At 42.5% G+C, this 16,433-nt stretch overlaps 1 protein-coding gene across 2 annotated transcripts in view; it reads right to left on the reverse strand.

Moving 5' to 3' along the window:
* Positions 1-16,433, reverse strand: part of agrn (agrin) — a 206,628-nt gene that overhangs the window by 113,919 nt on the left and 76,276 nt on the right. For both annotated transcript variants that reach the window (XM_069659364.1, XM_069659363.1), the window contains exon 4: positions 1,452-1,676. In XM_069659364.1, coding sequence (XP_069515465.1) covers positions 1,452-1,676 — 225 coding nt within the window. The remainder of the gene's footprint in view (positions 1-1,451; positions 1,677-16,433) is intronic.

Below are 16,433 nucleotides of genomic sequence, written 5' to 3' on the forward strand. Positions count from 1 at the left end.
AAAAAAACAGAACCTCAAAGTTGAGCGCCTTGGGAGTAAACAACCATCGCCTGACGATAACAAGGATGAGCGAAAAAGCAGGGCCTGATGAGAAAAAAACGACAGCTCTGAAGACCTACTTAGAGAAAACAACAATTCGCACCGCAGGAGTACCTGCGTGAGGCAAAGCAACCTGAATGAAAAATGAGAATTAGCAGAGGCGGGCTGTAAGCGAGGGGGGTACGTGAAACAAGAGCCAGAGGAAGTAATTAGAGCGAAGGGAAGAAAAGTTAGGAAAGAAGGGGTGTGGAGAACAGTAAAGGAGAACAACATTAGAGCTATTTGACTTGTTTATCAAGAAACGTGCCACATATTTAAATATTTGCTATACCGCTTAACCTGTTCAGGGTCGCTGGAGCCTATCCCAGCTCTCATTGGGCGAGAGGCGGGGTACACCCGGGACTGTATTTGCTGGTCCAAGTTTCTCAAATGTGACACATTTTTCACAGGGCTGGCTGGATGTGGGCACTGAAAATGGCACAGACTGAACCCCCAGCCTCATAATGGAAAACAATGTGCCTAATAGCATTTTTTTCTACAATGACAAATAGCAATTTTTTTGCTCATAATGACTATAACCCAAAGCCAAGAGTGGTTGGGGCGGGCCAGTTTAGGGGTCAAGCATAACTATCTATATATCTATACTATAACTAACAACTGTCTGTTGCCCCTTCTTGACTTAGTCACTGCTTTCCATCTCCATAATATAATATATTTTCTGCTTTGTTTTGTTTCTTAAAGTTATAATCTCAAAGATTTCAGTTTTGTTCTCTTCGGCGGCACCTATGGTGATAAACGGTAATTACAGGAGCACACTTGCCAGATATCCAGACAGTGTTGTTTCTTTTTCTTTCGATTTTCACTTCTTGTTGAAGTTGTATCTGTAGTCATCGATCTTTTCTTTGTTTGTTCAGCCATAGTAGATTACTGTTTACTCGCAACACTTGCAGAGACTGAAAAAGCAGCCGCTTAGCTCCGCCTACCCTCTCTGGCAGACCAACCACTGCTGGCTGATGGAAAACGCGTCACTAACATGGCGCCGCTTGTGATCTTTTCCGCTAAAGCAGAGGCTTTCATCAGTGGGCCATAGGCTCAGTCATTGTGTTACCTCATTCGGATGATAGATAGCGACTTAACAGACATTTAAGAAAATGAATATCTTCGAGATTATCACGTTAAATGAAATGCTGAAGACTTTTATTTTGGATTTGTTTTGTTGTTGTATGTCTTAGAACGAGTGATGAAAGGGTAGATATAAGTATATGTTATGTAAAAGAGGTGAGTATATCTACGTGGTATCAAGTGAGAGACATGGTAATAGGCACTTTTCAATATTACTTGAACGAAATAGATAAAATCATCTTGTCAGTGATAAAATCATTCCAGAGGACACATTGAGGAGAGACACTCACCGCAGTGGCCGGGGTATTGCACTCTGATGTTCTTCTGAGTCTTGCAGGCGTGCTGATGCAGCTCACACTCGTTGCGGTAGTCCTTCCCATCGCTGCCGCACACCGTCTGCTCAGGTTTGCCCTCGCAGCCGAGGGGACACATGCATTTAGCCGACAAGCCGTCTGAGGACTGGACGCAGGTGCTGCCGTAGCTGCAGGTCACCTCGGTGCAGGGGTCCTTCAGAGCTGCAGGAGGTTGGAACACACATAAATACAAGGTTTAGTCAAAGAGCATTGGAGCTCTTCCACTGCAAAAAGTGTACCTGTCAACCTGCTGCACTCTGGGACACTCACTGCTACTGTACCCTGGAGTGCATCATGCATGACAGGCCACCGTCTTAAGTGGCTGCTGGGGCACTTTTGGAAGCTCAGTGCAGTTATTCTAGGTTTGAAGAACTACTTGACACCCCCGGGAAGGGACCCACTGCCACAGATGTCTACTCGAACAAGCAAGTTGCGTTTCATTTGGCAGCTCAGCGAGAATTGATTTAGAAGCTTTGCATTCACAACGCATTCTCCATTGCTATGCTCGAGCATGCTTTAATCGCCACGACTGCAGAGCGACCCTCTGAATATTTACCTTTCCACAAATGAGACCGAGTTGGGGGGGAGGGGAGGGCGACTTTGTTTCCACCCTAATTAAACAGCGTGACACTTGTCGCTGAGTGACTCTTTGCAAGACAGGAGAGGGTGCAACTTTTTTAATTTAATCTGCATTCGCCAGTGGTGGGGGCTCTTCTTGGGTTTCATAAGCTGTACAAAAGGCGTCCATTAGATTACAATCGCTGTCATCTCGCCGCGTGATACATATTTATGACTGTCACGGACAAACACGCTCCCCCTTGAGAGAGACACCGAGCACCAGCAGGCCTCTCATTTCCTAAGCCTGCCACATTTAGAAAAAATGTTTACCCATGTCTGATATTATCCGCTCTTTGTCACAACCAACATGAATAAATTTAATTTAAAGATGGCGGGTAAATATTTAATGACACATTCTTACAGTGCTTTTTGTTGTTTCTTCTGCCGCTTTTTGTAGAAAAAAACAACACAGTAGTTCTAAAGGTTTCTCTTTATTGAAAATTTGATGCCCTCCATCAGGATGCCTTGTTGATAAGAGACTGGGATGTGTGCAGATATATATATATTATGGATGTGTAAGGAGACATGAGTGCTGCGAGGAGTGCTCTTGATCAAAGGATATCCCGCACCTCGCTTTCCTCCTCTTCATGACACATTTTTTCCTCCTCTCTGTCTCTTTCCGCTCTCTCTTGTCAAGTCTTTTTGAGGCTTGCTGCTTTAGACTCGTTAACGAACACTTTTTTTTTTTCTCCATTCTATATTTGTGCTGTATTGCAGCAGCAACTTTGAAACTGACACTAGACCCAATTTATGACAGAAGCTTCAAAGTGACTTCAAAATAAAATACTAACTTACAGCTCGAACTTCAGGAGACTTTCGGAAATCAGACGCCGTCGTGGGCCGTCAGGAAATGTGGGTTAGATAACAGTTGTGACACTTGGCCTATAATTTCAGTTTAATCATATGAACAATGAGGCACTGATGACCTGTGGGAAATGGCACTGCAGTAATGACCTCGTTGTATCTGCCAGCGCAGGTAAAAGGTCATGTTAAATCACAGCAGATGCAATTACACACCAGCTACACTCACTCCACAATTTGCACTAATGAAATAGTTTGGCCTGGCTCTTGTTCTGTAGCATGCGGCTCTACTGTAGCAAGATAACCTTCAAACTGTTCTGCTTTTGATGCACCTGCTGTTGCTTCCTGACAAGCAGAAGCACCTTGTTGGAATCTGTAAAATGGTGGTTGTTTAGGTGGAGGCGGCAGACGCAGCTACAGAGGAATGGAAGGAAGATGAGGAGGAGCAGCCCAGTGATTTCTCCTCACCTGCAGAGAGAGTGCCTCTGTTTGCTTTGTGACAGTAAACAGCACCCCTGCACTTCTTGATCTCATTAAATAATAGCCCTGGTTTTCCTTCTCTCTTTTCCCCAGTGTTCTTTTCCTGTGAGCGGAGCGGGCGTGTTGACAGGCAAAGAGGGGTGGGGGCGACAGAAAGGGGCACGAGTGCTAGGTAGAATAGTAAGGGGGAAGAGAAGGTGGGGGCTCTTGATTTGAATGCTAACACGGGCCCATTTGGATACGAAGCGCAGCCTGGATGGGGCGTTAGTGCAGATAAGCCTCCCTTCTCAGACTCAGACAAGCAGGCAAATTGCCTGGGCGAATGTGATCGGTGTAACAAGCCCACATGAAAAAAAAAGGGGGAAAAAAACACAACACATTCACCACAGCAAACTTGAGGGAGTTCTCGCTTATATTTTCTCATTATTATCCCTTGAGAGGTGGCAAAAAAAAGAAGAGGAGAAGCCGAAAAAACCAGCCGAGCTGGCTTCGCTAAATTACAATGATCCTCGCTGCCAATTAGATCCGTCTCCCAGTCGCTGGTGTAAAGCTCAGGGAGGTTTAGACGGTGAGGATAATGAGAAAAAAAGGAGATAAGGATACAGATAGACGGAGAGATAAAGACACAAAGTGAGACTGAAGCATTCCAGCACAAACACAGAGAGAGATGACATCTGTGGTTTACAACGAGGGAAAAGAACAGGCGGCATTCCGGGGCCCAATTACAAGAAGATTTTACATATTTACACGTGTGGACTTTTAATGAAGAAAACATGTTGATTATTAAACAGTGGACATTGAATTTTTAAAGCCAGCTATTTAAAGAGTTGTTTCTATCAGTGCATGACCCTGGATTTGATTGGATCTTTCCACTGAACAATTGCTCCAATTCTTGTAATCACACCTCCTGGAAAATCTACACTCAGCAGGTTCCCTTCATTCGAATCAGAGGGCCCGCTTTGTGTGCCAGTCGGGGATGTATTGTCACTGGACTAGCTCTCTGCCTAATTGTGAATTCCTGATGCACAGTAGCCGCAGAGGGATGATGGCTACTAACAAGTGACTGACTGGCAGGGCTTACTTTTAAGGTGTGCTCAGACTGAAGGCAAAACGAGGCAGTGTGTTTGCATATGTAGTCAGTGCAAAGTGGACGCAAATTTGCACAAAATTTGCACTAATTTGGAGTTTATATCTTCAATTCATGAAAGTAAAGGGATGAGAAGAAGAGGAGCTGGCCTGCAAGGAAATAATCAACAGAAATTGGAGCTCATGTTGATTTTGTGGATCAGTCAATGGGCTGTTTTGTCTGACAAATTCAGGCGAGGGACACTCTAAACGTTTTGAACATTTTATTAAATCTTTAACTTGTCCATAAATGCTTACATCATCAGGCTCCTCAGGTGCTCAGTGACCTCGTGCTTCCACTGAGAGTATCAGGCTCTGTAACTCGTGGAGCATGCAGCGGACATTGTAAGGTGCCCTTTCGTACGTTATCACTTGGACGAAGCGCTTTTTATGTTCAGAGGATCGATATGTGGAATGCCTTACCTGCAGAGCTCAGACCGGACCCTGACTGGGAGCATTTTAATTGTGCTTCCTGTTTTACAGTGGGTTTGATTGTAGGATATTTTGTATCTTGTGTTGTTATATCTGTTTCATTGCTGTTGAATCTGTTTTATACTGTCTCTTGTGTATTTGTTGTTGATTTCATGTATTTTAAAGGCCCATGTAGGGACAGGCATTGCAAATTACACAACGCTATTGATGCTGTAGTGTGTGGCATCGGTTTACTTGCTCCATACTTACTATACGTCCCTATAAAAATAAACATTAAATAAAAGTACACTTGCAAATGGTAGCTAGTAAAGAGCTGCATCATCTTTTGGGGCAAAAAAACATCCAAAAAAAGTTCCTCTTTGCTTTAAATTTGAGCCCACCTGTACAGCCTGACTTCCACAAGCAGGAACAGGTGACTGAAGTGGCTATTTCCAAAATAAAGTGACTTTTTCTACGTTATTTGAGGCGTCATTCGTGGCAACAACTGTGAACCTCTACTTTTAACATTCTTTCTTTTCTATAAAGGTGTTTTTAATGCATAACTCTGCAATAAAATGGCATTAATATGCATAAAAGAATGTATCGTAAAAACTAATAAAAATAACATTATCATCTCATGCCGTCGTTGTTGCAGAGCTGCTGGAGTGTTAGCGCTGCAGCTGTACGACAGTTTAATTATGCAAAGTCTTCTTTTCATTGAGTATTAGTTTAAAATCAAACTGAAATACAGAAGTTTAAGCACGTTACTAAATAGCAGCTGATGGGTTGGAGGGGGGGATGATGAGTCCCTGAAAAGTGGGGCAGAGGGGTTTTGGAAGAAGGGGGATTACAGTGATCCTCTCTCCCCTCTCATCTCCCCCCTGGCAGCCAGCAGACAGCCGAGCCAGGCAGGTGGGGAGCTCCGCTGCGCTCTGATCCACTGTTTTGTGCTGCACTTTATTAATGCTTCATTAGGGACCGGGAGCTGTCAGCACCACGCTGGCTTTACCTGATGCCCTGCCGCCACGGCAACCAGCATGGGAACAGCAGCCCAGATGCGTGTGTGTGCTCATATATGCCGGTGCACGTTGAGAGGCAGCCATGGAGTTCAGATAAGTCTGAAAGTGAGTTTTGTGATATGTATGCGTGTGTATCTGTGCATGCAAGCGTGTGTGTGTGTGTGTGTGTGTGTGTGTGTGTGTGGCTTCCTGTTGTGCTGGTAGTGATAAGGGAGGGAGCAGGGGGTTGGAGCTAATCAAATGCAATGATGCGATGTGGGGGGACTTGGCAGTGTGTGTTCTAATCAAGAAACAGCCCCCCTCCCTTATCACTAGCAGGAGAAGAAGAAGAGAGAAGAAGAAAGAGAGAATGTGACAGAGCGAGGGGAACAGCAACCCTGGGATTGAGTTAAAATGTTGAGTTAAAATTCTGCGAGAGAGCGATGCAGAAAAAGAGAAGACGTACAGAGAGTTACAGTGAAGGAATAATTAAACATTTTGACCGACAAGCTCCCCCTTCTCCAGTTTTTATGCTATGCTAGCCTCAACATGGCCTTCAGTTCAACTCTTACGACCGCAATAATAAGTTTGTTACATGAACAAAGGGTCAAATAACCATATTAAATGTGAAAACACAAACATGATTACCCAACTCGGCCGTACCCCTCAGCTCCTCAGAGTGTTTTTGCTTCTTTCGCCTCACTGTTTTTGTTTGATTCCTCAAAACTTTACTGCTTTGTTCAGCCTCTGATAAACACACCGCAGGCTGTCAAAGACTGAACAGAAAAAGCAAACAGACAGCGGTGAAGCAGGTGAAAATGGAAATGTAATTTTTGAGGAGTTGGTGGAGGCCAAAACAGAGATGAAAGGAGAGCAAAGCTGCGAATGGGCTGTGTTTGATAACACAGCTTATATAACAACTTTATAATGAAATAATATGCATATCCATCCATTATCTATACCGCTCATCCTGTTCAGGGTCGCGGGAGGTCTGGAGCCTATCCCAGCTGTCATTGGGCGAGAGGCGGGGTAACACCAGGACTGATCGCTGGTCACTCACGGGGCTGACACACAGAGACACACAACCTGTCATGCTCACACTCACACCTACGGGCAATTTGAGAGTCGCCAATGAACCTAAAGAGCATGTCTTTGGACTTTGGGAGGAAGTTAGAGTATCTGGAGGGAACCAACACATGCACGGGGAGAACATGCAAACTCCACACAGAGAGGCTCACTTTGCCGGAACCAGGATTCAAACCAGAAAGCTTCTAGCTGTGAGGCGACAACAAGAAACATGACAACTGTATAATGCAATAATATATGTATATATATTATTGCATTATATATTATTTTATTTTTATATATATTCTTATTCATTTATATATTATTTTGATCATGTATGCCTTTATTGAAAGAGAGGACAGTGGATAGCGTTGGAAACAGGGGAAGAGAGAGTGGGGACGACACACGGCAAAGGGCTGAGCCTCATGGGACGCGCGATTAAAACACTGAGCTAAACCGACGCCCTTAATGTAATAATATATTTAATTGTTGTTTTGTTTCCCAAAAGACTTTGGACTTTTCCTCTATATGTTCTACAGCATAACACGCTTTGCTACTCCTTAACTGAATCAATGTTAATAACACTAAACCTTTCAAATGTGCTTGTTCCAAATGTTCATGCTGTGACCAAAATTACATTTGCTAGCAAATACACTGTGTGTGAAAACTGTGTGTATGCAGCTTCTAGTGCCCTGCTCACTGGTGTAAAGTATGTGTTTATTTGCTCACATAGGGGAGAGGGGAAAATGTCTGGCAGGTCTTTCCTGGGAAAAGTCTCCTGGCATACGTACAATGATGCATTTCCAAGAAAGAAAACATCACATTTGATTGACACATGAAGCGGGGCATGTGGAAAGCAGGAAAACCACAACAATGAGCACTTGACAAAAAAAATCAAAAAATAACTAAATATGTGGGCGGGTTAAACAAAGAGGGCGACAGGCAGGCAGGCAGGGAAAGGCGTAAAGTTGAGAGGCAGAGATGACGTGGAGTAAAGAGAAGTGTGGAGAAGTGAGATAAGGAAAAAGGTCAGAATGGGAGCGAGAAAAAAAGGCAGTATGGAATAAACAAGATTAACAGACAAGATCGATACACACCAGGATCCAAGAATATGGATGAGAACGTGAACCAAGAGATGAGGAGCAGGAGGAAGAGACTGAGGGGAGGCCGAGGGATTAACAGTCCAACACACCTCTCCAACATCAGAACACACACACACACACACTATCCCTCCACTTTCTCTACTGTGAGGCCAATGGCTGGAAGATGATTCTGTGTGTTTGATGTACTTCTTCAAAGAGCTCCACTGAACTGCAGCTGTTGCTCTCTCTACACGCTTTGCTGTTTTACCCTTGAGAATAGAAAATGAACCACAAAAAGCCCTCATCATACTCCAGTTTGCTGGCCACACTCGCAGCAAAGTGGTGGATCACGAGTGTGTGTACAGTGTGCTGGAGAGTGTTTATCTGGACATATTTCAACCCACATATCTGATATATAAGCCACGTGACCGAGGCGGGAAAGATTTAAAGGCGTACAGAGACGAGGCTGTGCTTTTATTTTGAAAAATAAAAGCCTGAAAAAGATGAATGTTTAAGAAAAATACAAAAGACATGATGAAAAACTAAAATGTTACTATTTCATAAGGTCTTGTGATCCCAAAGTACTCATTTTTGTATGGTTGCTGTCATTCCGCAGTGGCAGATATGTCATGCTTGAAAGATGCAGTAAAGCACAGGTGGGGTGCTGAGACGACAACACAGGACCCATTTATTCTGCTGAGTGACAGAAAGAAGGCAAGACGGGATTAAATCGTCTGGATGTGGCATTTATGACAAACACAGACAGAGATGTTGAGGTCTTTGAAAGGACAGCGCACAGTTTCACAGGAAACACTTAAAAAACTTCTCTTTAAAAGCAAATATTAAAGCGCACATTTAGAGACACCTTTCAACGGAACCATACTGAGCCTGGGCCGTAACACAGCACAGGAGCACTGTGATAATCACTTTACCTCATGTTCCATTATCTCTACAGTGTTTTATAAAAACTCCTCCGACAGGAATTCAAGGTTTTCTTGCACCTTTACCGCAATGTTAAAGTACAGTAGCAAACATTTACAGTATATAAGAAGAGGATGTAACCTCAGGGCTGAAAAGTGAAGCATATGTTGAAGTGCATTAAACCTGCATTCTTTTTTAACAGCCAGCAGGGGGCAACTCTATAGTTTGCAAAAAGAAGTCAGAAGGTATGGAAGTTTATGAAAAGATTACTCTTGCTTTCACTTGATTTATTGCCTCAGTAAACATTTCATATAGAGTTTATGGTGTCAGTCCTTAAAAAATGTAAAGTAAAGCCAGGTATGTTTTAGGGTGTGGCTACCTCTTTTTATTGTTAATTTATTTATTATTTTCTATTGATTTTATTATTTTTTATTATTTTATTTGATCATTTTTTTCTTTTCTTTATTGTTTTAATAATTTATTTAATTTTTTTTTTTTTTCGTATCTAATTTCCCCTCAGGGATAAATACATTTATTTGGTTGTATTGTTGATTTTTTTTGGCCTGTTTTTTCACTAGACAAAATTAGCATTTAATAGCACAGTTACTGTGAGTTATGGGAGCCCCTTGCTAACTAGTGCTAGAGTTAGCGGATAACTTGCTAACCCCTCGCTCCTCTCCACCCTCTCTTCCAAATATGGTCACTTCTTGCCCCACACAATTAAGGCGGCAACGGCCAAAATGTCAAACTTGAGCCTTCAGAATGGAAGTGAAACCACGAGGTGGCGTCACCTTTGCTAGGTCCACTTCTTATACAGATCCTGCAGGTGAAAAGATTGGCGCAGGATTGGGGAGTTTTTTATACAGCTGATTGGCTGTATGTCAATAGATACAGTAAATATAATGGGGGCTGGGAAGGGGAAGTTGTGGTCTCCATGTGACAATGTTTGTCCACTTGGAAAACTCACTGCTAACACTTACATATTATGACTTAATGAAGTTGTTTTTTTCCTCTCCTGCTTTTTGGGCTCCACTTGCTCTTTTCGCTGCTCACTGCATCATTATCTTCGCAGGCTAGTCCTTATAACTTTGTTTGTGTGTTGTTTGATGCTGGGTAGGTAGCATACAGTCAGTTAATCAGAGCTTTTTTTTCTCCTTGCTAATAAGCCGCCTGCTGCTTCTGGAAATTAACTTGATTAAAGCACTGAGAGTGAAGCAAAGTGCAAAAACTGATAGCTGAAAAATGTAAAAAAACAAAAATCTGCAGAGCTGAAAGGAACTGGACGATGGAGTGCTAATTATTGTGATACCTATCACATTGTGTGTAGCCATTTCGTCCATTGCTAATCTAAAACTATTAATAAATGCAGCTCTAAAAAAGAATGCAGCACATGACAGAAGTAATGATGTATTTTGTTGAACGATGTGTTCAGGGTTAAGAAGGATTCTTGGGTGAAATCTGAGGTGTTATCTTCCCTGTTAAAAACTTGAAATAATCCTGGCTTGTGACTTGCGCATGTAGGTCAGCTGTATAAGTAACCTCAGTGTCTCTCTAAGGACAGGATGGTGATACATCAACTGTTACAACTCTCTTTATTTCAGTCCTGTAATCCATATGAGCTAAAAGAGATAGAGGATAAGAAGAAAGCCTGAGCTGATGGACAGCCTCTTTAACCTCGGGGCCTCCTTGACACCTTAATGGCCAATGGGAAAAGTCAGCATTACCTATTGGCAAAATGTCAGTGCTTGTTCATGGAGTGATGTCTCTTGGATTAAGTGTGAGGTCCTATGAAAGCAAAAAAGAACTCAGTGCCGAAATAAGTCTGTGCGTGCAGTCGGAGAAGCTATTAACAGCTCGTTTGCTTACCTCTTTAAGGCCCGGATCACACACAATCAATAATGCATTTATGTTGTTTTAAATTGTTCAGCTCCACACAGAGCACAGCGGATCAGATGCAGTGAGATGAGACTCGTTAGGAGATTCAGCTTTACAGCAAACGTTTACAGCGCAGCTTCGGTTCACTGATGAAATGTTTTTATCACTAAAAAACCTCACTGAGAGCAACAGACAGAAGAAATTACATTAGTGTGCATAATAGTCTAAAAGCTGAATAAATCCAATGCACAAACCACCTTTATGCCCACAAACCGACGATTAAATTAAATCATAAAGATACTGGGTTTAAAATCAATGCAGTGCCATCAGAGAGGGACGCATTCAGAGTCTCATCCTGGGAAGAGGAGCGAGGACTAAGTGGCGCATATGCCACAAGTTTCCTTTCATTAGCTCCTGATTAACGGGAGCCGGTGGGGGTGGGGAGCCAAAATCAGCACTGATGTGCAGCGGAGCATCGGATAATCATACTTGGCCTTTGCCATCAACACTCGCTAATGAGCGCTGGCCGCTGGGCAAAATATGCTGTGCAGAGCCGCTGAGAAGTCAGGTACAGCACGTGTTGGTCCTCAACACAAACACAAACACATCTGTAAGAACACACACACACACGATCCACCTGAATGCATGGTTAGCTCAAAGATGTGCATTTAAAGTCCGATAATTCACTCTGCTTCATCGCTCTTCTTTATAGTCCCATACTAATAAACATGTTTAACAGTTTTCAGTCATGAATTTACTGTATTTAATAACAGTTGCATCATGAAGGCTGTGGCTGCTGTCAGGGGTTCCTTGTGGGACCAGGCTAAGAGATGAATAAATAAAATATCTGATTAATAACATTAAGTTATTTATTAATGTGGTGTCTTCACAGATATCTAAAAAATGAATGCAAAATCGAGATTATTGGTGGTTCCTGTTCGTGGTTCGAGTAGGATTCATCATGTTTAGGGGCTTTTTCGACAGCAGGAACTTTCCCCAGGAACTAGAAACCTTTTGAGGAACTCAATAGCAGGAACCAGGGTGTAAATTTACTTGCGGGGTTATTGATTTACCCCCTGAAAATTTCCCTGCTCGGAGGGTAGTACTTTCCAAAGGTATAGGAACTTTCAGGGCGGGGCCTGCAGTGCTGATCATTTCTGATTGGTCTAGTATCTGCAGCGTTTTATTTCACCCGCCATGTTTAAAAGACTGCAGCTGCACAGCTCACTGTTATCATTAAAGCCTATGACAGATGGACTGACGACGAGGTGCAGGCCTTGCTGAGCATTTATTCGGAAGAGGACATCCAGCGGGAATTGGAAACGGTGACCGCAACAAGAAAGCGTACGCCAAGATATCTCAGTGCAGGTACTTTTATTGCTTCTCCCTACGTCATTGGCCTGATTTGCACAATCTTCCCGGGACTTTAGGCCACTGTGGAAACGCAGACAACCATGGGCCACAGGAACCATTTAGTTAATTGAGAAGAAGTTCCTGGAACTAAAAGTTCCTTTTCCTTCCTTACTTTTGGTGGAAAAACCTGAGAGCTTTAGTTCCATGCAGGAGAAACGTCCATGTGTGGAGCAAAAGAGTTTAGATACTTTGGCAGAAATGCAATCGTGGATCCCATGGGCTATAATCTGATGATGACTATGTCATAATTAATCTCTATAAACAGACATCTGCATATAAGTACAGAAAACAATCAGATTGTACACGTTTGTTTTCGACTACAACTCCATGTTCATATCCCATGAAAATTGCTCAGCAGACTCTAAACAATGCCCAGCGCATGGCAAAGGAAGTCTTGGTCTGAATACCTTTTAACTCTTATCTGACAGCTGCTAACTAGACTGGACGCTCCATAAAACTGTTGTCAGATGATAGCCAATGAGTTCAGGGGTTGATACTTGGTTGAATTTTTAGCAGCTCAAACAGAAGCTTATGATTTGGCTATAAATTGTCAGAAGTCAAAATGTGAAAGGAATCAGAGCGTTAAGTCACGACTTTCCAATTATTATTTGTGGAATAACTGAAACAACATCAGCACCAGCGACGAAAACCTCATCAACAGGGAAAACAAGAAATTATCTCTTGTGAGCAAAAGCAGAACTTCCGCAGTAATGAGTGCTGGCACCAAAGATTGAGCCTTAATTTAAAAAACACAAAGATGCAGCGGATTATAAAGCAAAACTTCTGTACAAAGACCAACGGGCCGTTTATCAACTTCTAATTTTCTCTCTCTCTTCCTCCCACCACACACACACACACATTTCAATCAGATAAAGCCCTCAAATTCAGCCTTGCAATATAGGACCCTGTTTAACATGACAACAATTTAATTTAAGCTATTTTGATAAGCCTCTGCAGAAAGAAGCTGCAGCAGGAGGAGCGCAGAGTTGTGACATTTATTCAGAGCCAATAGTAGATGAAAATAACTGATTGATTCTCTTCCTTTTCAGGAAAACATTATTACTGCAAGCAGGCGCTAATATATGTGTGTGTATATGTGAGTCTATTTTTCTTATTGTGAAGAAAATAGTTCTAAAAATGAGGGTAAATCGTCCTGTCCTCACGATCCTCGCAGACTTACAATGAGGTTAAAGTGATCTCTGTAAACAAGGTCACACGCTGCTGCCAGAGAACAGAAGTCATACGGTCAGCGTCACCAGTCAAGTGATTCTGATAAACTGATGCATTCAATCCACTGACAAACAGCGTTTTAATAGCATCCTGCTTGTGCAATCTCACTATAACCAGGATATTGTGTTTGGACGCAGCACACAGAGGAAGTGTTTTAGAAAATTGGGCATGCTCCACTGCGACAAACACTGCTGCGTGTAAGAGCAATTTAATGTGAGATGTGTTTGACAAAAATGTGGGGTTTTTCAAAATGAATGGACTTCTGTCACCAGGATGCAGTCATTAAGTCTCAGGTAATTCAGTGCCATTGTCCAAGAGTGAAATTACATTTTGAAAGCTGCTGTTTAATTATCTAACATGACAAAGCTGACATGTCTCATCATTGAACAGTTATAACTCCAAAGATATTCACTGAATCATACTGCCTTTTTACTACAATCTGTGGTCAGCATTTATAGCCTTTTTTTTTGTAACTGACCCTTCACTAAGCCCCTCCCACGAACGGCCACTGTCCAATCCTACATTAGCAACCGTAACTAGGCACGGGAGTCCTGTCAAGCTTTCAGAACAAGGAGAAATGTAATGTAATCTGCAAGTCCAACAGCGGATATCCTCAAAATTTAGAGAGGGGTGTCAAATTTTTCGCTTTTCTGAAGCCAGAAACTCGAGAGGAGAGGATTAAAAATTGTGGAAGACAGTCAACTGGTCTCTGCTTGCGATCCTTACTGGCCTTCGCTACCACCACCGATGATATCGGCACAGCCTTTATTTTACCACCCTTTGGTTTGTGCCATTGTTGTGGCAAACTTGTACAGGAGATCAAGCCCACGATATGCGAGAAATATCCTGACGCGCTTTAAACAAAATGAAAAAGTGGGATAATGTAGTTTTGCTCGCAATGGGCTAAAACATATTAGATAATGAAAGTTATAGGGAGTCGTAACTAAACATCAGCTTAAAATAAAACAATATACTGACTTACCCTGCTGTGCAACAACATTGTAGTTCCTGTATATGATTGTCCTTAATATGAATTGAAAGACTCGAGAGACTAGACTCAAGACTAGCTTTCAAATGCCTGTTGTCGTCCTTTCTGTCGACTTCTCTCTGATATTTGGGAACTATATTTCCATAAATTTGCTATTATTTCCCTCGGAACATCTCTCACTGTTGGCATTTCGAGCCGGTGCGAAAGCTTGACAGGCGTAGCAACAGTAACCAAGGGGGGCGGGACTTAGCGAAGGGCGGACATTGTAACATTGAACATGCATGAACTTCATGGTTATTTGTAATTGTGTCTCATCTTTGTGACCTTACTGTTGCTGGTACAGTTGTAGATACACAACTCATACAGGCATATTAGAGATAGGAATTTACTGCCTCACATTAAAACCATTCCATTGACAAAACACCACAACAGAGAGGCTTTTATTATATAGCAGCCACAGGAAATGCAATTTATTTGTCACCAACTGGGGTGAGCGCTGATGTCGATTACACATAACTTTCTGTCTGTGGAAGAGAATTAAGTACTACAAGTCCCAGTGAGCCTGTATTTGCTAAATTGCAGGCAACATGCCGCAACACCTCCTTACACTGTGCACTGCTGTTAATTAAAGCAGCTGACTTGTGAGAATGAGGTAAAATGAAGGTAAAGCACAGCGCACTTATTCTGTTAGAGCCATTTGTTTCCGCACTTTAATAGATTTGATACAGTATAAACTCCTGCAGTAAAAGGGGTTAAAGCATGAATTATCCAGAGATAATACAGGCACTAAACCTGTTTCTTTTACGCTGCGTCCTGCACTGTACTGTCCCCTTTACATAATACAGCTATTTATTCTGTAGTTAGCAGTAGACTGAGACACTTGAATACATAAAGTGCACATTATAATACATCTCCTCACATTTTTCAGTCCTTTTCTTCAGAATAAAACACTGCTGGGTTTCCTCCCTCTCAGTTTAAACCATTCACAGGGTGAAAAATAATAGTGTCTAATTAGATCGCTGACTTTAACACCAGCAGGACTCTGCGTCCAGACGACTTCGATCAATAGCACTGCACTACTACTGCATCATGGCTCTAAGACGTGACGGTGTGAGAAACACGTGACTGCAACCAGGTGGAGAAATCTCTTAGCAGGTTTTTATTCTCACCTTCAGAAGAAGGTAGAAACTTTAAAGGTTTGACATCTGTTTGGTCATGTTGAAGCATCAAATCGGTGGAATTGACAATCAATCATTGAAAGCATGGGGTGGCTAATTTGCCCTCTACTGTCACAGTGTGAATACAGCATTACTCTGGGGAGGGAGTCCAGTCAATGGATTGTCCTTAAATAAATAGCAAGGCAGGAAAGGTTGTGTCAGGGTCCAACTAGCAAGCAGGAATAAACAGTACATAAAGAGAAAATGGAATAAAATAAGCCCCAAATCAGGCAGGAGTCAAGGAGAACAAAGAAACATTTCTGGGGGGAAAAAGCCGGATGCTCGGGACTTATGCTGTGTTCCAGACAACTGGGAACTCGAGAACTTCCCAGTAGAAATTTCCGACTTCCAATGTTGAATTCGGGGTAGATGAATCTGCTCCGAGTTCACTAGCAGGAACTCCGACTTTGAATGGCGTTCCATAGCAATTTTTCGAATCGTAGGTTGGATAAATGCTCCAGACTTCAAAAGTCAGAAATTTCAACTGGGAGGTTCTCGAGTTCCCAGTTTTCTGGAATGCAGCATTAGTGCAAAGACGAACTGGCACAGAATCAACGGTGGACAGAGACTAAATACACTGGGAAGTCGAGGCTAATCAGTCACAGGTGAGAGCAATTAGGGCGAGGCAAACAATCACAATGGCAGGAAGTGTTGTTTTACGGAACATATAATGCAGAAGATAACGCTGGGGTTGA

The sequence above is a fragment of the Semicossyphus pulcher genome, unplaced genomic scaffold (genome assembly GCF_022749685.1).
Source record: "Semicossyphus pulcher isolate SPU_LCO1_2020_fin unplaced genomic scaffold, fSemPul1.0.p SCAF_13, whole genome shotgun sequence".
Taxonomy (NCBI): domain Eukaryota; kingdom Metazoa; phylum Chordata; class Actinopteri; order Labriformes; family Labridae; genus Semicossyphus; species Semicossyphus pulcher.